Consider the following 26,833-nt stretch of genomic DNA (forward strand, 5'->3'; position numbering starts at 1 on the left):
TGTTTAAATAATGGGCGGAAGAACTTTACCGGATTTTCTGTTTCGATTATGATATTTTCTCCATTATGTAATAAAAGGTATGTACAGTGAAACCTGCCTTATGAGTAACCTGAGTATAGGGGCCACTTGGCCATTTCGGTCAGTTTTCGTCGGTCCGTTGGATTTTTTACCTAATAATTAAGAAATACTTAGTAGTCTATAGCGGTCACCTGTCGAATGCGGTCGCGGCCAGACGATTTTCGGTCCGGCCGCTATGCCAACACTGCCGCGGTCACCGGCGCGGCGCGACTGGCGGGGTTCACTTTTTTCAATTTCTGCACTACATCAGCAAAATGTAGGCTCAAATTAGACGATTTACGAAGGAAACGTTGAATAAAGAAACATTATACAAAATTATGTGATTTTATGCGGAGTTTTTCCACCAAAGTGGTGTTGAATTGACGCGGCGTTTTTTCTCGTCTCAGACTCTTTGCACTCTACGTATACCCTTCTCTACATCGTCATATCTGTGCAAACTGGAAGACTATATGGACAGATTTTACAAATAGACCGTCCGTTCATGTATCTGATGTTTTAGGTTCTTGAAATGCATGTACGCTGTCCCAATTTTCGTATTCCGCGGGCCAAAAATGGAATCTCCGTCTCTGGTAATTTTCCAAGATGGCGTCAGCAGCAGATAAACAAGGTCACCAGGGGTCAGTGGGCGACTCCATTTTTCCAAGGTAAAATGTCGCAACAAGAATTCTCATGTGTAGCATGAAATACAGTGATTACGGTATAAAAACGATTAAAATCTATTACATGAAACTTTTTTTTTATGTGAAAACTAGACTAAGGCTGATTTTTGCCGGAGAAATAAGCCTACGTAGAGAAAGTTCATTTCGACGTGACCTTCTCGGCATAATGGCACATGCATCTACAGAGGAAAGTGTTTGTGGCGGTTTGAAGCTTAGAAATGATTATGAACTTGCTGTTTTTACCGACGAATTCCTGCCGTTTTGGAGAATATGCGGCGTCAAATCTCATATCACAAGGGAAACGAAGTTATAGTTGTTATTTTTACGTCCAGTATTTATTATGTGAACGAATCACTCTTCCGCCTCGCTGACGAAAGAGCATGGAACCACAAGACCGGAAATTCCTCGTGCAAGGTGCTGGTTTACGATGTAAACAGAGACTGTAAACTACTACTAAATTAAAACTAAAAGTTATTAATGTAAAAATTCTATTTCAAAACGTCAGTGCGGTGTCTTATTTTCCCCCAAGAACAACATTTACTTCGTAGCGTCATAGGGAGATGGAACGAAATCACCGAAAGTGTACCGCGTACGCGGGTCAAAACGCGGGGAAATCCGCGCTGTTTCGCCCGACAAATAGTGAATTTTGAGCAAAAATACCGCGGAAATATGGGCAGAAACCCCAAAAACTTCAATTCTTTGAGGGTCCTGGCTTAGCAAAGCCCCAATTTTCAGAAAAAAAATAAACGTACCGTCCAAAATAAGAACGTACCGGGCGGATTGTGAGGCTGAAAAAAATAAACGTCCCGGTGTGACAGGGATTTCGCCCCCCCCGGGGATTTCGCCCCCCCGGGGGGCGAGATCACTAGCGTTTTCGCCCCCCTTTAGCGTTTTCGCCCCCCCCCCCCCCATGAGCAGCTGGTTACTACATATTACAGGTGCGCTACCTGGTACTATACTGCACCTGGGGAGTAACGTATATGGTGTGTTACCTGGTACCTATATGGCACCTTATTACCGTACCGTAAGATGTCATACCTCGAAAGTCGATACTATATTGTTCGGTGCAAACATGACATTGAAATGAAAAAGACAATTTTTGCAGCTGAGGTGGCATTAAAACAGTGCTACTGCGAACGTATAAATCAACACCGTCTATGGTACGGAATACGTCAGCTATATGTTTTCAATTTGGCACAGTGTTTTCTTTCTTGTGCTGGAAACATTTCCAAAGCACTAACAAAAACACACGTGAATAATAGTTTCTCATTATAAACACTATCTAAGTTGATATAGCTGTTGCTAAATGCTACACAAACACTAGTAAAGTACCTGTCTTAAGAAACACGGGTAAATGCATCAGTTCCTAAATACTAGAAAAAACAGTCATGTTGGAGGTGAAGATATCCCTTGGCCAGGTGCATATACCAAAATGTGCGTTATTCTAATTAATACCTAATATTTGCATAATTAATAAAGACATTACATAGTTCTTTTGTGGTCACTTCATGGTAGAGACTTCATATTGGAGATATATAGGTTGCTTGAGGACAGGTGAATACAATGAAATACATCTTATGTCAAGACTCAGGTATATGCAATAATGGGAATACAAGGGACCCAACCCTCCTTGTCTGAAACAAGTTCAACTATCTTATTACCATGTAATTACGTTAATATTGATACTATGAATGGAGTTATGTATCAAACTCGTGTACTTATATCATTCTGAAACTACATTTTGTGATTTATACCAATCAACTTCTAAAATGTCATGTAAACCCGTTTTTTTTTGGGGGGGGGGGGCGAAATCGCTAAAGGGGGGCGAAGTAAGGGGGCGAGATCACTAGCCGGGGAGGGCGAGATCGCTAGTGATTTCGCCCCGGGGGGGCGAGATCGCTAGTGATTTCGCCCCCGGGGGGGCGAGATCACGGGGGGGCGAGATCGCTGTCACACCGGTACGTTTATTAGGGACATGAGAGTAAGCCTGTTCTGGTGCAATTTAAAATGGGTCCAGTAAAAAAATTTTCAATGTCCCTCCCCCCAAAATTTTTTGATGGCCTGCCCCCAAAAATTTGTTAACAAAGTATGAAGCTAAGTTTAATAGCCTTTCTCGTAGAACTGAATCACATGGTTAGCTTAAGTTATTGAGGGTGACGGCGCCCCCAACATATTTTTACGATTCTGAGCGCACAAGCCGTCGCAAGGTACTAGTAGGTCTGGGGAAATGTTGAAATCTGGACCCTCTGAAATACATTTGTCTGCATTTTGAGGGATAAACTTTGCTGGGAGACTATGATAAATGTAATAACATTTCTGTCAGAGAAAAAGATTTTTGATGGCGACGAGTGCCGGAGCATCGTGGGTGCCGGAGGCGCAAGCCATCGTAAGGGACGTCCAGGGAAAAATTGGAAATCTTGACCACCTTAAACTACATTTACTGCATTTTACTTGTATACTAGCTTTGCTTTGAAGGCCTCTAAGGCCACTTTTTTTTCAGTGACCCTCCCCCAAGGCCCCAAAATTTGTCGATAGCCCTCCCCCCAGTAAACATTGTCATGTCCCAAACTAGATGGTATGTCCGTGGTCGTAAAATTTTTTCTGCGTGTAAAAAGGACATACAATAGATCCTGGGTAAATGTACAACCGCCCAGCCTCATGTAAAATATCCGCTGTCCTGGGCACCCCCCTTTCAGGCAGATTGCACAATGGCTGAGCATACGAGGGGTGATCAATAAATTCTCGGCCTCACTCAGAAATTACAAGCACAACTCAGATTTCGTAGCACAACTTCATAGTTCTTAATGACAAAGAATTTACAGCATGGGCAACTCGACCCACACATGTCTGATCACAATTCACCCTTATTTTCTCGCCACTTACATTCTAATTTGAAAAAAAAAGAATGCCTGGAAAGTTATGACTGCAATGATTTGAAATTCGGAGGATTTTGGTAAAAGGCTTCATACTATGAAGTTATGCCTCAAAATTTGAGTTGTGCTTATTATTTCTGAGTGAGGCCGAGAACTTATTGATCATCCCTCGTATGTGCCTGAAGTTCTGAACAGAAGGGAACACATTTGTTAAAACCAAGTCCAGTAAAGTAGGGCTAATGTGAACGCATGTGTACTTGAAGATCTTACATAAAGAGGACTGTATTCAAGGGAATCCATCAACTGAAATGGTTTCACAGGAAATGGGCTGAAAGCGCTGAAATTGCTGCAGCCTGACTAACAAAATCATTTTGAAACAACACCAACATCAACACAACTCTGTCTACACATAGGGAAATATCTTTCACGTCTCTCTATAAAGTTAGGGCGCGTACGTACATCCAAAAACTCAAATTAAGTACACCCCTTAAGATAATCTGATAGATGTACTTTAAAGTTATGTCAGGGTTTCTGAAATTTTGCAGCAAGCATATATACAGGTGTATCTAGTCCGCATACTTCATTAAATTTTAAATTTTGTAGAATTTATTTCAGTTGCGGGTATATATTCTATGAGGGTTACACATATTTATTTATTTATTCATTTAGTTGCCATGGATTCTCCTCAATAACAATGGAGAGTATGGCGGAACAGGCGTCAAAGGACACCTTTTCAAAGCTGCCAAACCGAAATTATAACAATGATACATCAAATAACAATGCACATAAATACAAGAACAAATATCATAATCAACGTAAAGCTCAAATCAGGATAAATCAACTTAACAACACACATACATTATCAAGTCCAAATCTATGAAATAGATAATATAGGGCAAATTAGCGTGGCCTTGTAGCAATGCAAGTGGCGCAACAGCATGATAATGACCACGTGCAAGCCTGATCTAGCTTGAAGTTTTGGCCAGACTACGATTTACGGAACATTTTAGGCTTGATTACGCTTTACCTGAAATGTACTGGCTACGCTATATGGTAAATTTTCCCACCCTCAGTCATTTGTTCAACCATCCTCACCGTATGAAAGCAACTTTTTTGGTCAAACTTTCTTAACTTGCACACTCCCATCAGTTTTGGGGTTCCCAGAGGATGAGATCCATATAATCAAAGCAACGTGGCCTAAGGTACACAATGTCATGTAATATAAGACCACAATTTCACATTAGTCATAACATCAATATAAAATGTGTAAAAGACTGTAAGAAAAATATTATGTATAAGGATTATACATAATTATGTATAATAGTGAAAAGGGATATGTATAATTATGTATAACAGCCAAATGGGTTATGGCTACTATGTATAATAGTGAAAAGTGATATGTATAATTATGTATAGTAGTAAAAACGGATATGTATAATTATGTCTAATGGTAAAAAGGGATATGTATAATTATGTATACTGGAAAAATTGTTATGTATAATTATGTATACTGGAAAAAAATATGTATAATTATAGCATAATTATGTATAATTGGACTTCTCCCTAGGGACTTATTAATGTGTTCCGCGTATTAGTCACCCCCTGCTATGTACTCCATAAAAATATGAACAAGATTGGGTAAAGCATTTTTGAGTTATTGACGTGCAGTCCGGAATTAAATTGTTTTTCCGGAATTAAATTGCGGCTTGTTATGATTACATAGATACAGTCACCCTGCATGTCATAGATTAGAGTGTTAACAGCATGTTTTTAATCCATTTTTAAGAAATGACGGAACTCAAGTAATAATGAATATGATAAATGATAATGTATAATACAGGTATATTATATTAATTGACAGATTTCTTGTTTACTGAAATCAAGTAGGAAAATTGAGTACTTCTTATCTTAACCATCTCATGAGCTTGTGAAAAGTACAAGTTTTGGTAAAACATTTCAGGAATAAAACGTTATAGAAGTTGATCAAGCCATTTCTCCCTCAGTTTCAAGATGTACCTTCCAGTTTGGGTAGAATTGTCCTCCATTTGATAACATTTTTTTTCCATTTTCTGAACAAAAACCTTTTTGAGGGAGAATCTTTACATTTTGTAATCTGACATAAGGTTCAAAAAGGAAAAATAGTAAAATTGATTGAATGTGAATATGGCATAAGGTTGTGTTTTTTTTGGTCACTATGATTCTTCACATTATATACCTCAATTTTGAAAAATTACTCTGGATGTAAGGGGAGGGTGAAATAATTCATTAGTCTAAGTTTTATCATAGACAATAACTTCTGATTGGCTTGTCTCTCCTCTCTCCTCCAATAGGAATCCATCATTGCAAATGACCTGCAGTTCCATAAGCACTGCTTCCTGTGTGCCAAGTGCAGCTGCCAACTGGACCCCAACGGCTACCATCTGTGGGAGGGTGCACAGATCTGTGATATTTGTGAGTAAAGGAACCTGCCTCTGAACTAAAAGTATATAATACCAGCTCAAAAAAGAACAAGAAACAGCCATGACTTCAAGTACCAGAGTTACCAAGCTAGGATTGATGTGTTCAAAAATTCGTATTTTCCCAGAACTATCGAAGAGTGGAACTTGTGGAACTTGTTATCACCAAGCACAGTAGTGGCCTCTTCTCTGGATAGTTTTAAAGAACGCTTGCAGATAGATGTTAGAAGTTAGGTGTGACGGATCGTTCAGTGTAATATAACCAGCTGCTGCCGCACCGCGTGCCTGCGAAGCTGGTGTGTTACGCCGAAGGGCGGTTATACCGGCTATATAGATACAGATACAGATACAGAAAGGTTTAAAGTTTGAAACCAGATTCTTTTCTCTCAGCTCAAAGTTAAAGCAATATTTTAGTGTTCTACACACTGTTGGTATTTGCATAGACATAGGAATACCTCAATGACAACACCAAAGTTAACTTTTTGTTTTTGAGCAAGACAAGGTCTCCTGAGGCGTTGCCAAGAAATTCATTAACCAAATTCTGAAGTTACTGGCTCGCGCATGATAACCTTACGACCTGCTATGGATAACCACAAATGATGGATAACAAATTATTGTATGTGTATTAGTCTGTTTTTGCCTTGTATGTACGTTGTATAGTTTCCAGTCACTGAGAGGTTCAACCTGGTAAAAGAAATCAGAAATTAAAAACAAATGAAGGTGACTGCACTAGACAATAGGAACAGCTTCTTGGTCTTGCTACCTAGGCGTGTATGTGACCTGAGTCCTTTGTTTACCTAGGCTTTTCCAAGACCATGTCTACCAAGTGCATTGGTTGTGACTTCCCCATCGAGCCTGGCGATCGCTGGCTAGAGGCCCTGAACTGTGCCTGGCACACGGAGTGCTTCTGCTGTGCTGTAAGTACTTCAAACAAGATGTTGTTTAAAAACAATATCTAACACTTAGCAAGGAAACAACAAGCCAAAAATAATTAACAACTTTCTTGACATTCAAGTACTACATGTAGTATGCTGTTCTTTGCCTGACTTCTTTTTTTTGTGTAAATGTACGAAAAAATTTAATCTTCTTGACCCTGCAGCATGTTAACACTCACTAAGAAGTGATTTGTAAGCCTGTCATATACCTTCTTATGTAGGAAATTAGATCAGATAAAGTTAAAGTAAAAGTTTGTAATGGAATCAAGTACTGACATGCCAGTAAGAGTGGATCTTCAGATTGGAGGCCATCTTTTCTGTTCTAAAATGAAATGTGTTGTACATCAGGTATTTCAGGATTTCCTGTCTGTGTATTGCTTGAATCCATAGGGTATCATGTGACTGTGCAAGTGTGGCTGTATGAAGGTCATGTGTAGCAGTGATCGATTCTTTTCATCAACTCTTTTAATCTGTCGTACTAACACTGGTGACTCTGTGCTGGTCAGGTAGCCCTTCTTTGTTCAAGCAGGGAGGAATATTCAGTCAAGGCAGTTTTTGATTTTGATCTACATTATTTGTTTGGATATGTATCATATTGAGTTCCAAATCAAGAAGCTGTAATAAAGGGATTAAAAAAAAAGAGATCACTTAATTGAGTTTCAAGAAATGTGTACTGCTCCATTTTTCCCTGTAGTTATAATAGGCTGACTCCTGACCAGGGCTGACTGCTCAGTAAACAGAGAACTTGCTGCTAGTGTTAATGTTTTATATCCTAAAAAGTGTCTTTTTTCGTCTCTCTTGACTTCCTCATGCTTTGCTGTCCTGCCCATCCGTCTGTTCTCCATTCGTCCGTCCGTACATCCGTCTGTGCGTGTCTAGGTCTGCCAAGCCGACTTGGAAGGCCAGCCTTTCTACGCTAAGGGCAAGAAGCCTTTCTGCAAGAACCACAAAAAGCAGGCCATCTAAATGCCCCGGCCTACCACTGTACGCAAGAAACATTTCATTTCAGAGTGCCCACCAGTTTGTATTCTTATTAAACAGTCGTACTGAAGTTTCTCTACCAAGATTGGATACAAAAGCATTTAATTTGATTTATAAAAAGGGAATGGTTACCTACAATTACGAAAATGTAACTTATCCAGCAAATTCAAAGAGATGGCATGTTTTCTAGACTCCTAATTTTGAACACAGCTTAACATTGAGAAATACCAGATACCGTATAAGTCTGGTGGGAACTCTGTCAAATGTTGACATTTCCTGCATTTCCTTTAACGCCTGCTAGGGGGCCTGGCCAAGTATCCAAACTAAAGTCTATTTTATTTTTCATTTCAATGAAAATTGTGACTAGGCAATACAGAATGGACTGATTTATGTAACCTAAATATTGAAAAAAAATGTCTAACTTTGCCAATGGCGTCTTTTGGGCTAAAAAATTAGTTAAATTTCTTGTAATGTTTGTCATATCAAGACAAACATGTATACATGAATTTTAGCTAAGAGTAGGGCTCTGTGTTGGGTTCCTGGCCAACCTCTCTTTCTGCTTCCCTTGCTTGTGTCTTTTTCTCACTTAATTTACTAACTGCTGTATATCAAGTGGAATTAATTTTAAAGTTTGTCTCTAACCTTTACATTAAATTTTTCTTCACAGGTTTGCCAAGTGGAGTTGGAGGGAGCTGCCTTCTATGCCAAGGGGAAGAAACCATATTGCAAAATTCATGCCAAGCAGGCTGCTTGAGACTGTCTCCATGGCGACTGTTGTCATAGCAACAAAAAGAGACAACTTTTTGTGTAACAGCTCTATGGAAACCACAATAAAATAGCAAAGATCTCGTAGATGTAAAGAAATGGCATGATTTTACACAGCTAGCAGGGTCAGGTGCAAGGACAATGTGAAGAAAAGAGCCAAATGTCTGCATGAAACAGCATAATGTGAGAAGTCACATGATGATATATGACTTGCATGAGGAAAGAAGACTTCTGTGATGAGTCATGCGAAGAGATTTTATGGCTCAGGCCGGGATTGTTTTATTTTGAATTTGTAAGAAGACTGTAAGCAATGAAGGAAAGGCCAGTGTAAGGCTTTGATGTTTTATCACTTTCTGTAGAGTTGGCTGTCTTAATACTTAGGTAACTGATACTTAACTGAAGAGAAGAGACGAGGCCCACCTACCCCGACACCAGGGCAGCGGGCGGGTACTGTGCTCACGGATACACGTGCCGTGGGTTGGCCCTGCCCGAGGCTGGGCCGCCGTAGGTGATCGGAAGTGCACGCCTCCTGTCATTCGTGTGTGCCGAGGGTAAAAGGGCCGAAATCACCTATGGCGGCCGACACCCTCGGGTCCTCCCCTGACGATCAGTACCCGTCGCTGTCGGCTGGCGCGGACATCCTTCCAACTCGCAGCACTCTGCAAAACTACTTCCCTCACCACGTCACACAGCTATCTTTTAGTTTGCTCAGAGGCCTCACTGGGCCTCGTCATTCAACGGAGTCATCCAGTCTGCGAGTTGGACGGGTCACGTGTCCAGCCCGGGGTAGGTGTGGCAGACGTGCAGCACCTAGCGCTGAGGAGCGCGTACGTTGGATGTGTGTTCTAGAGAAGTGCACAGATGGAGAACTGCAGGGTGTAGCCTTTCACGTGTGTGTTGTGTTGTGTTGACCAGACTGAGAGATGGTGCTAAAGTAAGGAAGGTCAGAGGAGAGAGAATTAGTTTTATCGCTTCCCTTGTGTGGGTGACGGTGTTACCCACCGACCACCCTTGTACATGTACTTGCATGCAAATCACCTGTAGCAAATAGTGCTGAATTTATCTTATACCCACCAAGTGTGTGAAAATTATACGTTTGATAGAATAATGTTATGTTGCAACATAGTGAAATTATGAAGTGCTTTTTATAGAAATCATGATTATCAATTTAAAGTACATTATGCTAAGAGGGGCTATGCAAAATTGCATACGTAAAGAAATGGAGATACTTAATGTAGCTTTGACATCTGCATAATAATTTTGTAACCAAACCCTATTGGATTGTTTACAGCTAGAGCTGTGGTAATTTATGCATAGTAGCTTGAAAAGCTATAATGTGTGAAATCCAACCTGCTGTTTGGATTTGCATTTTATATATAACTCAATAGAGAATAAATCTGGGTCCCCTACCTAGGAACTGTACTTTCTTTTTGTCATCAGTGGTCTTTCTTGTAAGTGTCTACTCGTGCTAGTTTGCAGGAACATTAAGTATGATAGCAAAGCAAACAAAACGTTGAAACAAATTAGTCATAAGAATGTATACAAAAATTATGTTTTGATATACACTTCAATTTTTTGTTCCTGCAATCAACCCACCTGGTACCCAGGTTCAGAAATATGACCTGTGTATTACCAGATGTGGACTTACGTTGTCCTACAAACCTTCTTGCCGAAGATAACAAAGATCTGGTTCAACATTGACAAGCTGAAAAATCAAAAAGGTACAGAAGAATTCCAGGCTACCTTCGGAGCGACATTTGCTCCATTAACCATATACATGTAGATACAGATAACATACATGTACATGAACAAATTGATAGACATGTACAGCTTCAACACAGCAGTGACTGGAACAGCACAACAGGACCCTTGGTAAACGTCTCTCCATTGGTGGTTACATGCTAGTCGGCATGGAGTCAGGTATTGAATACATGATTGCACTCTAGATCTTTTTAAATTAAGCTTTTTGAATACGTACTGGCAATCCAGTACTTACGTAATGTCATCACATATTTCTTCTCATGTACACTTACCATATGCTTCGTGTTCTGTCAGAAGGCCATGTCCAAATTGTCATACCGGTATTTCTTTTTCTTATTCAGTTATTGTCTTAATATACCTGGAGCTGCAGGGCTCTAGCCAGCTCGACATCTTTTTCCGTCAGCCAATTCCCATTGTCGCGAAAACCACGTAAACGCTCTTCCAGGAGTTAGAAAGACTGAACTCAGAACTTTAAAAAGTTTTTTTAGTGAGATTAAAGGGCGCCGACACACTTAGTCAACAATAATAACAATATATAGCAAAACAAACATTGTGTGGCTTTTACGGCCGTGGACGGCGTCCCCAAGCCGCCTGTAGCTTCCACTAAGGATTTTTGTCCGCCAAGGTTGACGGATTGGTTTTAAAATTTTTCCGTCACACGCAGCAAATTTCCGTCAATTGACGGAAATACGTATGCTGGCTAGAGCCCTGCTGGAGCTGTGAATTCTTTTACAGTATCTATAATATATGCTTTCATGTGCACAGATAAAAGTGACTGGGGGAACATGGAGTACAAGCTTCAGGTGATGTTCGGCCGAGATGACCATTCGACAACATCACTATGTACCCCTGGACAGGTCAAACAGTGCTTGATGAAATGGGCATTGGTTATGTAGATCGTAATAATAGAGATCGTAATAAAACAAACAAATGTCACTACAGAAGATGAAATTGATATCAACGTCACAGAGTGTTTTAAGGAGGACTCAGAGGCAGGGATGCTGCTTCTTGACTTCCTGACACAAACACCTCACGTCTCTGGTGAGCTGGAGATGCGGTCAGCTGCCCTGGAGTATACTGTAAATGCAGAAATGTTCGCGGTGGATTAATGTTCGCGGTTTTCGCGTCGACCACTTTACCGCAAAATTAAATCCACCGCGAACATTTTTCTATTAAGGTATTAGATTGCAGTAGATGGTGTTACCGCGAAATTAAATCCACCGCGAAAAGTCATTTTTCCCGCTACCGCGAAATTAAATCCCCGCAAACTTAAATGCATTTACAGTATACAAAGTAATTCATCAGTGGTTGATGATAAGATTCTTTTCAAGTCAGTTACTGAAGTCATAGTCGACTTCAAAAGCTGTTCTACATGTAGTTCTTTAACCTCAGTTTAAGTTGTTTCACAACAATGTGACTATGTAAAAATATGACATTTACCTTTAATACCATTTTTTTGCACAGCAGAATTTTAGACATGGTCTCATCATTTAACTCCAGTATGGAGAACTCAGATTCTAACACATCACATGCACCTAAACTTACATGTACAGCTATGGGTCATACAATGTATCAGAATTGGTGATTACAGAGATCCCAATCAGATGGGAATCATAGATATCCTTTTAAAGTTAAAACACAGAATTCAATTCACGTCATTTAAGATCATTGGATTATTTTCACTTAATTTACAATTGGGAAACCACCATGACACATCCCTTGCATCCTGATTGGAGTTTACATCCACAGTGACTCTGGGCAGGACCTCTGCTTCCTTAACATAGATATACAAGTATGTGTAAATATACGTATATACAGGCTCTAATCTCAATCCTTTCACCTTAATTCTTCATTCTTGTATCTTCTTTGCTCACTGACTCAATCCAACCTTGTCTTAAAAACAGAACTAAAGGCCTTAACCTTAAAGAAATCCAAAGTTGTATATAAAAGTATATAGTTGTGCAACGGATAAACTATAACCAAAAGAAGTAACACTTATTGTGCGTATGATAGTTATGGTACAATCACATATTAGTTGGTCCATAAAAGGACAACATGTAGATAAAGTGCTGAAAGATATCTTCTTAACTGTTTACGAATATCACAGGCTAGAAATTGCACAGATTATTACAGGGTACATAAAAAATTTCATAAGACTCAAAACAACACTCTTTCAGGTTGATAAATAAAGGACAAACTCATATATTTACATAAACTACACAGTAAGTTCTAAAACATGCAGAAATTCCCATAATCATTTAACATATAAAGTTACAAAACTACTGCATGATAGTGGATTCTCATCCAAAATGTAAAAGGTCAAAATTAATGACTCATATCCTACATTTTCCATGGTCCACACACGAGGTAAAACACAGCATATCAGCCTCCTACCTAGTATAATCATTTAATCATAATTTATCACATCATCGTTACTGAAGAATTTCTTTATTGTCCCGACGATTTGAAATTCTTCCAACTCCACTTCCTGTTGGGCGGAACTTCTCTTCCCAGAAACCATAGCAACCGTCTCCATAGCAACCCACAGCCTGTAAACATGACACCTGTGACTATCCAGAATGCCTTTGGGTCCTGTAAACAAATACTACAACTGTAAGATACAAAAACAGCATAGAGGAGATGAAAAGTTGACATTCTAAATGACCATAAAATATACAATTTGTCTTGACAGTTTAGTTTCTGCCAGACCTCCTGGCTGTTCTAAAGAAGTTGTAAAAAAACCTTGTCAAACTACAGTACATGGCTGGCAGGGGGACTGAGCTAGCACCAGAGCTCAAAGACCTCAGAGGCAAGCAAAGCTAACTCATGTCACCAATAGCTAGTAATACCCTATTTTGGCTGATTTTTGTTTCTGTGTCAGGAGGCTTTGTTTTCAGTGTGTCTATGCGTTATGTTCTTGTGTGTCAGTAATTATCAGAATACACTGTCAGTTGATAATAAGTGGTAGTAAGTGACTGGCAAGGTGGTGTTACTGTAAAGGTGAGACTTAAGATCACTGGATATTTTTACAGTGATCTTAAGGCTGAAAGGCTTAAAGGCTACAGTGACAGGAAGTATCAGACAAATTGTGGAATCACTGGAAGAGGTTACTAATTAATTCACTGGGAAGTGTTGTTTTTGGTCTATGTTTTTGAAGTCGTATATTTTACATGTACAAATGTAATCCAAATATTTGCAAAATATATGGACTACAATTAAACAAGACATATGAAAAACAGATAATATATTTCACAGAGGTATGACTATTTCAAATGGCCCAGGAGGTTTGGTATAAAAAAACTAATAACATATACCTCTTCAAATGAAGACAACAGGTTCATGCCGAAGGCTGTTCCCAGCATTCCAAACAGCGCGATGGAGAATGTGCCCATCGTCAGCTGTACGTTCAGTCGCATCATCACGTTCCTGTGACTGTAGGAAGGAAGTCATCCATTGGTCAGAATACCTGAAGAGCACACTGAGAATTTACATGTTGTCCATGCGTTACAATACTAGTAACGAAGAATAAAACTGAATGACTTTTAGTTTGAAAAAACAGATGGGACATGGAATATGTTTAGAATCGATTTTAAGTTTGGGTTAAAATTTTTGTCCATCCCCACAAGGAAATTTGGTCCCAGGATGGAGGGACAATGGCCTAGTGGTTAGAGTGTTCGCCTTGCATTCGGTAGGTCGTGAGTTCGATCCCCGGCCGAGTCATACCAAAGACTTTAAAAAATGGTACATGCTGCTTTCTCTGCTTAGCACTCAGCACTAATGAGGAAGAGTATGGAAGTTAAACACACATCACTACCAGCGGACCAGCCCCCTGCTGTAGTGGCTTGCACATGTGTGGCCCAAGGGCTACAGAAATGGAGATGGGCGCCACCCCTACGCATCTGTTACTGATGTACGGGCAACTTTAACTTAAAAAATGGATGGACAGACCCTTGAGATGTACAGCCCTGGTTCTCAACAACCCCCACCTGTCAAGGTTCATGAAGATGATCTGTTCCGAGTCCTCTATCAGGTCCTTGACCTCAGCGACCCTGTTGACGATGTCCTCTGGCCCTTCCCAGGCAGTTCTCCAGGAGGAGCTCCATCTCATCCACATGGCTGAGATGGTCAGACTTGCTGGTAGCCCTGACCATGAACAAAAAAATGTAGTCTCTAAGCAGATCAGAAAGGATCAGACTCATTCTCAGTGTTTTACATGTGTTTGTTTATTTGTGTGTGTTTGATGTTGCAACATTGGTACATCTGGTTGGAGGTAGTTGTGAATGTGTCTCTCAAGTACAATCTTTTACTAATGCATAGTGATATCTGTATAGTTATTACATATGTTAGTCTTTCCTGTTTAGTAAGTAGAATTCAAAGATTTATTTTGTATTTCTATTTTGTAGTTTTCCATACAAAAGTCATTACTTTTTGTCGCATCTGTAACAGTGGGGTTCAAGCGCTGCCAAACTAACCACGCTAATAGCTCTTGAGCTTTTGGTGTTGTGGTTTGCACGTTGAATTTGTGATCCGGCTGCCCGGGTTCGGCACGAGTTCGAATCCCAGGAGTCGAGATGTTGTTTCTTTCTGTTCTACTCGCCCCTCTGGTTGTTTCACATCAACAAACCTTCATCATGTATCATAATTGGTAACCCCCTCCTCATAGGATAACTCTACGATACAAATACCAAAGATACAAATACTTACATGGTATTGGTGATCTTGTCAGTCAGACACATCTCTTCTATAGAGTCATCATAGTCTAAGATGTCTGTCAAGACTTCTACATAGTCCTTCACATCCGTCTGGGGGTTCGCTTAAAAGGCTGGGCTGTCTACCAGGCCAGGCTACCTGGCCTGTCTACCTGGCCTGGCTATCACGTCAGGCTACTCAGATCCCCCCATTCATAGCCCCATCATATGGCATTCAGCTGATTGACAGGCATAGTAATTGCTAATCTCCCGACCCTGCAAGTGACCTGAGGTTGGCCTGTCCACCACTGGCTGGGCCCTTCGGGAATGCAGCGTCAAGAACACAAGTTCCAGTATACTGACTGTTTGTGTATGTTTGTGGGTGTGTAAGTGTGGGTGTGTAGTGTGTGTGTGTGTGTGTGTGTGTGTGTGTGTGTGTGTGTGTGTGTGTGTGTAAGAATGGGCTTGCCAGCAACAGAAATTTGTTTCTTTATTGAATATCTATCTTCTAGAACAGAAACCATCTCAGCTCGTGCAACAGGAAGGAAGAGCATAAATCACTGTAAAGCTATACTTGTACTGACCAGGGGGGGGGGGTATAATTGCATGTACCTCCTTGTTCTCTATGCTAGTATGTCATGTTGACATACACAATCTCGATAGTCACATAGCCTTTTTGAGGCTGTGGATTGTTATCCAATGTACAGTTTGTTGTGTCCAGGACAGAGCTCAATCCTCTCATTCCATTGCCAATAATCTCTCCAACCCCCTTGTACAATTTGGAGTGGGGAAAGTACTGTAAACAGCACAGATTTTGTGACATGTCAAAGGATTTGAACCCAGGAACTCTGTTTTCTAGGTCTTACACCCTAAAGTATTTACTCAACACAGTACTCAGGTACAGTACTTGAATGTGTTCCTGACATCCTGCAAGGAAGGCCTACCAGACACATTCCCGAAGGGTCCAGCCAGTGGTGGACAGGCCAACCTCAGGTCACTTGCAGGGTTAAAGATTAGCAATTACAATGCCTGTCAATCAGCTATTTTGGCTGAATACCATATGATGGGGCTATGAATGGGGGGATCTGAGTAGCCTGACGTGATAGCCAGGCCAGGTAGACAGCCCAGGTAGCCTGGCCTGGTAGACAGCCCAGCCTTTTAAGCGAACCCTCCGTCTGGAACTCTGTCAGACTGTAGGAGCAAAAATAAGACAAATTCTTGGTAACTGTAACTTAAAAACCAAGCTTTGTACTAAGTGCATGATTAGACCAAAGGTACTTAATGTTTGTCATACCGTTTTGTGCAGGCTTTAACAGCTAATACAACACAATACAAAGGTTTACACAACTGGAAAAGTTTTATAAATCATTTTGATGTCTCAGTTGTCATCTTCTATCTTCTGTGAGTGAACCTCAAACCCTCATCAGGGCTTGAAATACTGGGTGCCTGTGCACCCAGGTGCACCCAAAATTGAAACTGTGCACCCAATTTTTTTCAGTGGGTGCACAGGGTGCACCCAGATATTTTCTTAGGTTTATGTATGGAAAGATATCATGTATACTAGATCTAGTATACATCATATTCTTGACATCTAAGTGTTAGAATGATAATAAAAATGTCTGTCATGTTACTTGTTTAAGAATTTGATAGCTTGTAACTAATATAAGTAAGTTTTGTTAGTAGTTTGTTTTAAAATTCTACTTAAATTTAAGTGGTGCACCCAAAAATATTTTGGCGCACCCAATTTTTTAAGCTGGGTGCACCAGTGCACCTAATCCCAAAAATGAATTTCGAGCCCTGCTTATCAACATTTCAAAGCAAAAAAAAAAAAAAAAATTCAGACCTCTTCCTATACTGCAGCAGCACCCTGAGTTTGGACCTGTCCACAGACATGAAGCTAGGTTCCACCAGATCAGTCAGGACCTGCAGTATGGCCGGCTCTAACACATCCAGCTCCTGCTTCAGACTACTGATCTGAAACAACAGAAATGTCACATGTCAGGTACACTGTTGGAGCTGGGATTTGTTTTGGTGCACACTGATATGATGTGGAGTAAGGATCAATATCTTGTGTTGTCAAATTCGTCACCTCATGTTAAGAAGAAAGGACTACTGTATTTTTTTCCTCGCTCTTTCCCTCTCAGATCTAACTGTACTCCCACCATTTTTCCATCATTTTTTTTTTCACATGGTCTCTCAACAACCATTGCTTACTACACTCACTCTGTAATTTAAGATGGCCTCCAAACCCTTGAACTCCAGTGGGAGATGAGCTACAGGAGAAGAGTTATCTCCCTCCAGCTGGGTCTGTAATTCACCCAGGAGGACCTTGTCTCTGGGCTCCTCATGGTCCAGGATGTACACACAGTCAGGGCTGACGATTGCCTTTATTTCCTGAAATACAATTATGATACAGTTTTTTTATTTCTTTTATTAAATTTCTTTTGTTTCAATACTGGGTAGTCTTACAGGGTTCCAATAAAAGCATAATAACAATAAAAAGTATATAGATTTACTAGGACTTAAACAACGGAAAGGAAATGGGTCTGAACAACATGGAAATTATGGCAGAAGCAGCACAAGACCAATGCAACAGTGTTGCGGGACCTAAGGTCTAAGGTAAGGTAAATAATGTAACCTTTATCTTTGTTATATTTGTCTGACCCTTACTGGTATACCTTCAAGTCCTCAATGAAAAGCAGCCTGCAGGCCAAATTGAGCTTCTCCGGTATAAACAAACCAGTACCTAGCAACTATGTGGTGACTTTACCTAAGAAATAATTTCCCAGCAAATGCAGGACGTTTCTGGACTGCATGTATCTGGGTAAAAAAAAGAAGGGGTACAGACAAATACATTGAACCCGAGTGTACCTCCATCCTGATGATGATTGCCGTGTCCCTGGGCTGGAGGATGGTCTGCTGTTGGAACCGCAGGTCCCGTACCTGCAGACCTAACTCCTGGCACAAGGCTGGCTTCCTGATGTCTGAAACAACAACTTTCTGCATCAGGGTCTACTACTTCATGCAAATTAAGTTAGGTTACATTCTCTAGCAAAGTAGTACAAAACTGCAGCTTTGCAGCCACGAAACCTCCTGCTTCAACTGTGCCGAGTGTGGTACCAACCTGAGAAACTCTGTCTACATCATGATGGAAGGAAACTACTACTGCGAGAAGGATGCCATCGCCAGGGCCAAGCCGCCACCCGGATACGACGTGATCCTCCTTGACCCAGCAGGAGGGAAAACTGGGTACATGTACTAAAGAAGCCCTCAGCCTTCTCTGTCTACAATCTGCATTCAACTGTCGCATCTGCATTTGTTTAAGTTTCCCTCGTGTTATCCTCTTTTGCTCCTCTAGTAAAGTTTGAAAACATCTGTTATACTCTTTCCTGTGCTTGACAATGTGTTTGAATTAATATGTGTTATTTTCAAAAGTATTTCTATGGAGAGAGCAGTTGAGAAGGAAGATGACGTATAATGCTGAATGTACTTGAATTTTTGCCAGTCAGGGTTATGAGGAGGGATTTGAATAAAAGAGCTTTTTACTTTGACATTTTAATCTATATCTTTATCCATTTGGTACCATTGTAGCTGTTCATAATTTTTATGTAGAAAAATGTATTAAGTAACGATGATATAGCAATCTTTTGGAATAAAGCATTCATTATCCTGCTATGCGGACTATATATTTAAAATGCATACATATATCATAAAGCTATAAAAAAACTGCTGAGTGATGTAAAGATAATAGTAGATTATTCATTGTGACAAATTAAGTGTCTAAAGATGATACAAAAACCACAAGATAGTAAAATGTATTGTAGATCTTTTGTTTATATGTATTTATAGTTTTAAAAACATTCTTGATTTATTGAGTCTGTCTTTTCTTTCTTGGTCTAGATATGTTGAGAGCTTCTTATATCCACACATTTTCAGCACCCACCAATCTACATTTTTGTAATCTATCCTCATAATTATACACCTATCAGTTACATACATACGCGTAGCTCAGACATTCTTGTTGTTGTAGATGGACCTGAACACTTATTGTACCGTTCCATGCAAAGCAGTCTTGTTATTTGGAACACTGTAACAACACAGTTAAGTCGAAATAGTGTGAACGTATGAGTAGTTTTTCAAGAAATTGTTCAGGCACTCATCGTGCTATCTGGCTCCAAATTAAATTATACTGGTTATACCATGTATAACCTTGATTCACCACTCAATAACCAGTAACACTACTCATTTCCTAACATGCACACACAATTTCCCGTCTCGTTGAAGTGCGCCAGCAGCACCAACGGCCACCACGGCTCCCAGCGGCGTGGGGCGTCCTGCCGACCAGAGGAGACGAGTCGTCCGCGGAGACCGCCAGGACCGCAAGGCCAAGCCCATTGTCTACGCCAAGATGGGGGCCGCAGGGTCCAGGACTCCGCTTTGTGACAGCTGCAACCAGATCATCAGGTGCATATACTCACTTGTATACATTACACAGTCAGGTTTAATTGTCTGTTGTTCCCTGTTTTTGTAAGGGCTAGATAGATGTTGTGGCTTGATGGCAACAAAAAGTTGGCACATTACTTATGTGGAAGTGACAATAACCTTCAGGAAGATGACCCATGTAGTGCATAACTATTACTTCAAAAATTGTGGGTTTTGGCTGATATGGCTGTCCATGGTATCTCAGTCTCTACAAAGAAAGTTAACCCGTAAATAGTTTCATCAGGTTGGTAGATCAATCGAACAAAGTTGTCATCGTTTCACAACCTTCTTTTATTCTTCCGTAGACGTTTCGGTGACTGTCACCTTCATCAGTACAAAATGAAACATACTAACGTTATCGGTGCGATATGAACTATACAAAGTGCAATCCGAACTTAACCTATTGTATTGTGATGTCACAAAGTGGCAAGGATGATTAACGTATCACGTTTGAGAACATTCCATGTCAAGTAATCACGTCACAATACAATAGGTAAAGTTTGGATTGCACTCTGTGTTGTTCATATCACACCGATAACGTTAGTATGTTTCATTTTGTACTGATGAATGTGACAGATAGTCGCCAAAATGTCTATGGAAGAATAAAAGAAGGTTGTGAAAAGATGAAGACTTTGTTCGAAAGAAAGTTAACATTTTAATTTCATGCAGTGGGGCTTCAATGTCGATAAACACGTGGGTTGTGACTGCTTTTTCTAAAAAATCCTTGTCATATCGTACACCAGGGGTCCGTTTGTGGTTGCCATTGGCCGGTGCTGGATGCCTGACTGTTTCACGTGTGCTCACTGTAAGTGACTAACCTGATCGAGATGGGCTTCGTGGAGGAGGAGGGTCAGCTCTACTGTTCCACGCACTACAAGGAGTTCTTTGCCCCTCTGTGTGGCAAGTGTAACGAGCCCATTGCTGAGGTGGGTGGGCTGATATGTGTACATGTCCAGGGTTTCTGGCTAAAATCATTTTAGTTAAGACTTGAAGTGATGTTAGACTGAATTGACAAGTTTCAATGCTTGACTAAATCTCATGTTTTGGAGGTAAAAATATTTTCTATGTAAGAGTAAGTTCAGAGTTCCTTTTTTGAAGGATGAATAAATCCGACATAGAATGTGTGATTTTATCAACAGTGCAGGTGTTTGTGTTGAAACCAACAGTGCTTATTGTTTCCTTGATCATGATGATGGGGATCATGGAGAGACTACTGCTTAAGTCATCTGTTACATTCCAAACTTCAAATTAATGGAGATTTTGCATAAAACCTTGCGTAGCCAATCACAGCTATATACTTATAGAGCATGGTACTTTGTGTGACATAACCTGTAATTGTGCTGTTTGCTGCCTGGGTGGTGAAAATGATGTCTTGATGCATGGTGTGGCCATAACAGGGCTCTAGCCAGCTCGAAATTTTTTTCCGTCAGCCAATTTCAATGAATCGTCGTGAAAACCACGAAAATTCATTTTCCCAATGACACTACAAAGTAGTAAATGTTGCCATTGACACCTTGAAAAATGGGTTTTAATGAGATTATCGTATGCGAAAGAGTGCCGACACACATTGTCAACAAGCATAACAATAGCAAAACAAACAGTGTGTGGCTTTTACAGCCATGGACGGCGTCCCCAAGCCGCCTGTAGCTTCCACCAAGGATTTTTGTCCATCAAGGTTGACGGATTGGTTTTAAAAATTTTCCGTCAGACGCAGCAAATTTCCGTCAATTGACGGAAAAACGGTTGCTGGCTAGAGCCCTGGGCCATAAGTATCTTTAGCTGGTCCCTGACTGGCAGCATGGATCAGGTTTGGAGCAGTGAAAGCCAGAACGACTGGATTTCAGGTTATGGCGTAGTGGTGCAGATGTGAATTTTAGAGTACAGGATTGACATATGATTGAAATGTTGCTGGTGTTTGAATGTGGTTAAGATACATGCATGCTATTTGTATGTTGTGTGAATGTCGTTTGGTGTAACTTGATTTTGTGTGTCAGATCTACACACATGTAGCATTACCATTACTTGTTTTTAGATAATGAGGTACATGTATGTAGAGTTTTTAGTGTGTATTTATCATTAATTGTTTTGTTTGTTGGGATATATTTAGTGTGTCAGACTTGTTGTGCCAAGTTTTATCATACATAATGTGTGTGTATGATGGTATGATGTGCATCAACAGATTAAGAATAATACCATTGCTTGCTGTGCCTAAAGCACTGATTTTGTTTTTGTTTGTTTTTTATTTATTTTCTGCACCCACTCCAATGGCATGCTTAATGTTGTGTACATGATGACACCATTGCTTTCATCCACAGACGTCCCGAAAGCTCCATGGTAGCAACGTGCACGTTACAGTGAAAGCTGTGAGTTGCCTGCATGCACGCATAGTAGTTCTGCTTCCGATCCGCATGATTAATAGATACAGTCACCCTGCATGTCATAGATTAGAGTGTTAACAGCATGTTTTTAATCCATTTTTAAGAAATGACGGAACTCAAGTAATAATGAATATGATAAATGATAATGTATAATACAGGTATATTATATTAATTGACAGATTTCTTGTTTACTGAAATCAAGTAGGAAAATTGAGTACTTCTTAACCATCTCATGAGCTTGTGAAAAGTACAAGTTTTGGTAAAACATTTCAGGATTAAAACGTTATAGAAGTTGATAATGCCATTTCTGCCTCAGTTGTACCTTCCAGTTTGGGTAGAATTGTCCTCCATTTGATAACATTTTTTTTCCATTTTCTGAACAAAAACCTTTTTGAGGGAGAATCTGTACATTTTGTAATCTGACATGAGGTTCAAAAAGGAAAAATAGTAAAATTGATTGAATGTGAATAAGGCATAAGGTTGTGTTCTTTTTGGTCACTATGATTCTTCACATCATATACCTCAATTATGAAAAATTACTCTGGATGTAAGGGGAGGGTGAAATAATTAATTAGGCTAAGTTTTATCATAGACAATAACTTCTGTGATTGGCTTATCTCTCCTCTCTCCTCCAATAGGAATCCATCATTGCAAATGACCTGCAGTTCCATAAGCACTGCTTCCTGTGTGCCAAGTGCAGCTGCCAACTGGACCCCAACGGCTACCATCTGTGGGAGGGTGCACAGATCTGTGATACATGTGAGTAAAGGAACCTTGCCTCTGGACCAAAGGTTTAAAGTTTGGATCCGGATCGTTCGTTGTCTCTCAACTCGCATGGAAATCAAAGTGAAAGCAATATTTTAGTGTTCTACACACTGTTGACATTGACGTAGACATATTAATACCTCAATTACAACACCAATGTTAACTTTTTGTATTTGACAGTTTTTAAGATGAAGTCCCGACTCACAATGCAAAGTCTCCTGAGGTATTGCCAAGAAACTCATTGTTAACCAAGTTATGATGTTACTGGCAAGCTCACGACAACCTTATGACCTGCCATGAATAATCACAAATATTAACAAGATAACAATTTTGTATAGTGTATATAATATAGTCTGTATATAAGTCTTTTTTTTCCTTGTATGTACATTGTATTTATGTTTTTTGTAAATACCCAGGGCCTGTCTGAAAAGCAGTGCCCAGTCACTGAGAGGTTCAACCTGGTAAAAAAAACAGAATTAATAAAAACAAATAGAGGTGACTGCACTAGACAATATGAACTGTCTTGCTACCTGTAGGCGTGTATGTGACCTGAGTAACCTGAGTCCATTGTCTACCTAGGCTTTTCCAAGACCATGTCTACCAAGTGCATTGGTTGTGACTTCCCCATCGAGCCTGGCGATCGCTGGCTAGAGGCCCTGAACTGTGCCTGGCACACGGAGTGCTTCTGCTGTGCTGTAAGTACTTCAAACATAAAACAACATCCACAACTTAACAAGGAAACAACTGCCAACAACAACTACCAACTTTCTTCACATTGAAGTATGCTGTTCTTTGCCTGACTTATTCTTTTTTGTAAATCTACAGAAAAAAATGCTTTGACCCTATATAGCATGTTAACACTCGAAGAAGTGATTCTCAAGCCCGATCATATACCTTCTTATTAAGAAGAAGTAGGAGATTAGATCAGATAAAGTTTAAAGTCAAAGTCTGCAATAGAATCAAGTACTGACATGTGATTGGAGTGGATTTTCAGATTGGAGGACATCTTATCTCTTCTGCAATGACATGTATTCTAAATGTTTGTCAGGTTTTTCTGTCTGTTTATTGCTTGAATTCATAGGGTATCATGTGACTGTGCAAGTGTGGCTGTATGAAGGTCATGTGTAGCAGTGATCGATTCTTTTCATCAACTCTTTTAATCTGTCGTACTAACACTGGTGACTCTGTGCTGGTCAGTTAGCCCTTCTTTGTTCAAGCAGGGAGGAATATTCAGTCAAGGCAGTTTTTGATTTTGATCTACATTATTTGTTCGGATATGTATCATATTGAGTTCCAAATCAAGAAGCTGTAATAAAGGGATTAAAAAAAAAGATCACTTAATTGAGTTTCAAGAAATGTGTACTGCTCCATTTTTCCCTGTAGTTATAATAGGCTGACTCCTGACCAGGGCTGACTGCTCAGTTAACAGAGAACTTGCTGCTAATGTTAATGTTTTATATCCTAAAAAGTGTCTTTTTTCGTCTCTCTTGACTTCCTCATGCTTTGCTGTCCTGCCCATCCGTCTGTTCTCCATTCGTCCGTCCGTACATCCGTCTGTGCGTGTCTAGGTCTGCCAAGCCGACTTGGAAGGCCAGCCTTTCTACGCTAAGGGCAAGAAGCCTTTCTGCAAGAACCACAAAAAGCAGGCCATCTAAATGCCCCGGCCTACCACTGTACGCAAGAAACATTTCATTTCAGAGTGCCCACCAGTTTGTATTCTTATTGAACAGTCGTACTGAAGTTTCTCTACCAAGATTGGATACAAAAGCATTTAATTTGATTTATAAAAAGGGAATGGTTACCTACAATTACGAAAATGTAACTTATCCAGCAAATTCAAAGAGATGGCATGTTTTCTAGACTCCTAATTTTGAACACAACTTAACATTGAGAAATACCAGATACCGTAAGTCTGGTGGGAACTCTGTCAAATGTTGACATTTCCTGCATTTCCTTTAACGCCTGCTAGGGGGGCTGGCCAAGTATCCAAACTAAAGTCTATTTTATTTTTCATTTCAATGAAAATTGTGACTAGGCAATACAGAATGGACTGATTTATGTAACCTAAATATTGAAAAAAAATGTCAAACTTTGCCAATGGCGTCTTTTGGGCTAAAAAATTAGTTAAATTTCTTGTCATGTTTGTCCTATCAAGACAAACATATATACATGAATTTTAGCTAAGAGAAGGGCTCTGTGTTGGGTTCCTGGCCAACCTCTTTTTCTGCTTCCCTTGCTCATGTCTTTTTCTCAATTAATTTACTAACTGCTGTATATCGAGTGGAATTTGTTTTACAGTTAGTGTCTCTAATCTTTACATTTTCTTCCCAGGTTTGCCAAGTGGAGTTGGAGGGAGCTGCCTTCTATGCCAAGGGGAAGAAACCATATTGCAAAATTCATGCCAAGCAGGCTGCTTGAGACTGTCTCCATGGCGACTGTTGTCATAGCAACAAAAAGAGACAACTTTTTGTGTAACAGCTCTATGGAAACCACAATAAAATAGCAAAGATCTCGTAGATATAAAGAAATGGCATGATTTTACACAGCTAGCAGGGTCAGGTGCAAGGACAATGTGAAGAAAAGAGCCAAATGTCTGCATGAAACAGCATAATGTGAGAAGTCACATGATGATATATGACTTGCATGAGGAAAGAAGACTTCTGTGATGAGTCATGCGAAGAGATTTTATGGCTCAGGCCGGGATTGTTTTATTTTGAATTTGTAAGAAGACTGTAAGCAATGAAGGAAAGGCCAGTGTAAGGCTTTGATGTTTTATCACTTTCTGTAGAGTTGGCTGTCTTAATACTTAGGTAACTGATACTTAACTGAAGAGAAGAGACGAGGCCCACCTACCCCGACACCAGGGCAGCGGGCGGGTACTGTGCTCACGGATACACGTGCCGTGGGTTGGCCCTGCCCGAGGCTGGGCCGCCGTAGGTGATCGGAAGTGCACACCTCCTGTCATTCGTGTGTGCCGAGGGTAAAAGGGCCGAAATCACCTATGGCGGCCGACACCCTCGGGTCCTCCCCTGACGATCAGTACCCGTCGCTGTCGGCTGGTACGGAGACCCTTCCAACTCGCAGCACTCTGCAAAACTACTTCCCTCACCACGTCACACAGCTATCTTTTTAGTTCGCACAGAGGCCTCGCTGGGCCTCGTCATTCAACGGAGTTATCCAGTCTGCGAGTTGGACGGGTCACGTGTCCAGCCCGGGGTAGGCGTGGCAGACGTGTGGCACCTGGCGCTGAGTGCGCACGTTGGATGTGTGTTCTAGAGAAGTGCACAGATGGAGAACTGCAGGGTGTAGCCTTTCACGTGTGTGTTGTTGTGTTGTGTTGACCAGACTGAGAGATGGTGCTAAAGTAAGGAAGGTCAGAGGAGAGAGAATTAGTTTTATGGCTTCCCTTGTGTGGGGTGTTACCCACCGACCACCCTTGTACATGTACTTGCATGCAAATCACCAGTAGCAAATAGTGCTGAATTTATATTATACCCACCAAGTGTGTGAAAATTATACGTTTGATAGAATAATGTTATGTTGCAACATAGTGAAATTATGAAGTGCTTTTTATAGAAATCATGATTATCAATTTAAAGTACATTATGCTAAGAGGGGCTATGCAAAATTGCATACGTAAAGAAATGGAGATACTTAATGTAGCTTTAACATCTGCATAATAATTTTGTAACCAAACCCTATTGGATTGTTTACAGCTAGAGCTGTGGTAATTTATGCATAGTAGCTTGAAAAGCTATAATGTGTGAAATCCAACCTGCTGTTTGGATTTGCATTTTATATATAACTCAATAGAGAATAAATCTGGGTCCCCTACCTAGGAACTGTACTTTCTTTTTGTCATCAGTGGTCTTTCTTGTAAGTGTCTACTCGTGCTAGTTTGCAGGAACATTAAGTATGATAGCAAAGCAAACAAATGTCGAAACAACTAAGTCATAAGAATAATATGTGTATATAGGGTATAGGAGAATTCTTGTACACAATCAAAATTAAA

General features: G+C 40.3%; 3 protein-coding genes across 16 annotated transcripts in view; 2 read left to right on the forward strand and 1 right to left on the reverse strand.

Annotated features, from left to right (window-relative positions):
• Positions 1–10,169, forward strand: part of LOC118412353 (PDZ and LIM domain protein 7-like) — a 50,029-nt gene extending 39,860 nt beyond the window's left edge. For 10 of the 12 annotated variants that reach the window (XM_035815161.1, XM_035815163.1, XM_035815169.1 and 7 more), the window contains 4 exons: positions 5,941–6,061; positions 6,868–6,983; positions 7,881–7,985; positions 8,650–8,788. In XM_035815161.1, the coding sequence (XP_035671054.1) occupies positions 5,941–6,061; positions 6,868–6,983; positions 7,881–7,967 (324 nt within the window). In that variant the 3' untranslated portion in view covers positions 7,968–7,985; positions 8,650–8,788. Of the gene's footprint in view, positions 1–5,940; positions 6,062–6,867; positions 6,984–7,880; positions 7,986–8,649 lie in introns of all 12 variants that reach the window. The other 2 variants (XM_035815162.1, XM_035815165.1) reach the window with 1 other exon arrangement.
• Positions 10,170–12,181: 2,012 nt separating this feature from the next.
• LOC118412365 (magnesium transporter MRS2 homolog, mitochondrial-like) overlaps positions 12,182–26,833 on the reverse strand; it is a 28,812-nt gene continuing 14,160 nt past the window's right edge. The window contains 9 exon segments of the mRNA XM_035815193.1: positions 12,182–13,100; positions 13,823–13,940; positions 14,495–14,574; positions 14,576–14,651; positions 15,213–15,314; positions 16,376–16,387; positions 17,040–17,170; positions 17,420–17,590; positions 18,068–18,180. Coding sequence (XP_035671086.1) covers positions 12,957–13,100; positions 13,823–13,940; positions 14,495–14,574; positions 14,576–14,651; positions 15,213–15,314; positions 16,376–16,387; positions 17,040–17,170; positions 17,420–17,590; positions 18,068–18,180 — 947 coding nt within the window. The 3' untranslated portion in view covers positions 12,182–12,956.
• On the forward strand, positions 18,292–26,668 carry LOC118412377 (PDZ and LIM domain protein 7-like). Of its 3 annotated transcripts, XM_035815209.1 has the most exons (8): positions 18,292–18,445; positions 19,481–19,660; positions 20,422–20,604; positions 21,994–22,041; positions 22,695–22,815; positions 23,401–23,516; positions 24,390–24,494; positions 25,153–25,409. In XM_035815209.1, exons 3-7 carry the CDS (start codon positions 20,506–20,508, stop codon positions 24,474–24,476), a joined length of 471 nt encoding a protein of 156 aa, XP_035671102.1. In that variant the 5' UTR covers positions 18,292–18,445; positions 19,481–19,660; positions 20,422–20,505; the 3' UTR covers positions 24,477–24,494; positions 25,153–25,409. The 3 variants fall into 3 exon arrangements, with proteins under 3 accessions (XP_035671102.1, XP_035671104.1, XP_035671105.1); XM_035815211.1 differs by lacking the exon at positions 24,390–24,494 and having other exon boundaries at positions 25,153–26,668; XM_035815212.1 differs by lacking the exon at positions 21,994–22,041.

Source organism: Branchiostoma floridae, chromosome 3 (assembly GCF_000003815.2).
Source record: "Branchiostoma floridae strain S238N-H82 chromosome 3, Bfl_VNyyK, whole genome shotgun sequence".
Lineage (NCBI taxonomy): Eukaryota > Metazoa > Chordata > Leptocardii > Amphioxiformes > Branchiostomatidae > Branchiostoma > Branchiostoma floridae.

Bases quoted from the DNA above. Each gene is read 5' to 3' on its own strand.
- LOC118412377 (XM_035815211.1), top strand. From the start codon at position 20,506: ATGGGCTTCGTGGAGGAGGAGGGTCAGCTCTACTGTTCCACGCACTAC. The intron at 20,605-21,993 runs GTGGGTGGGCTG...TTTCATCCACAG, and splicing joins GTAACGAGCCCATTGCTGAG to ACGTCCCGAAAGCTCCATGG. The intron at 23,517-25,152 runs GTAAGTACTTCA...TTTTCTTCCCAG, and splicing joins CGGAGTGCTTCTGCTGTGCT to GTTTGCCAAGTGGAGTTGGA.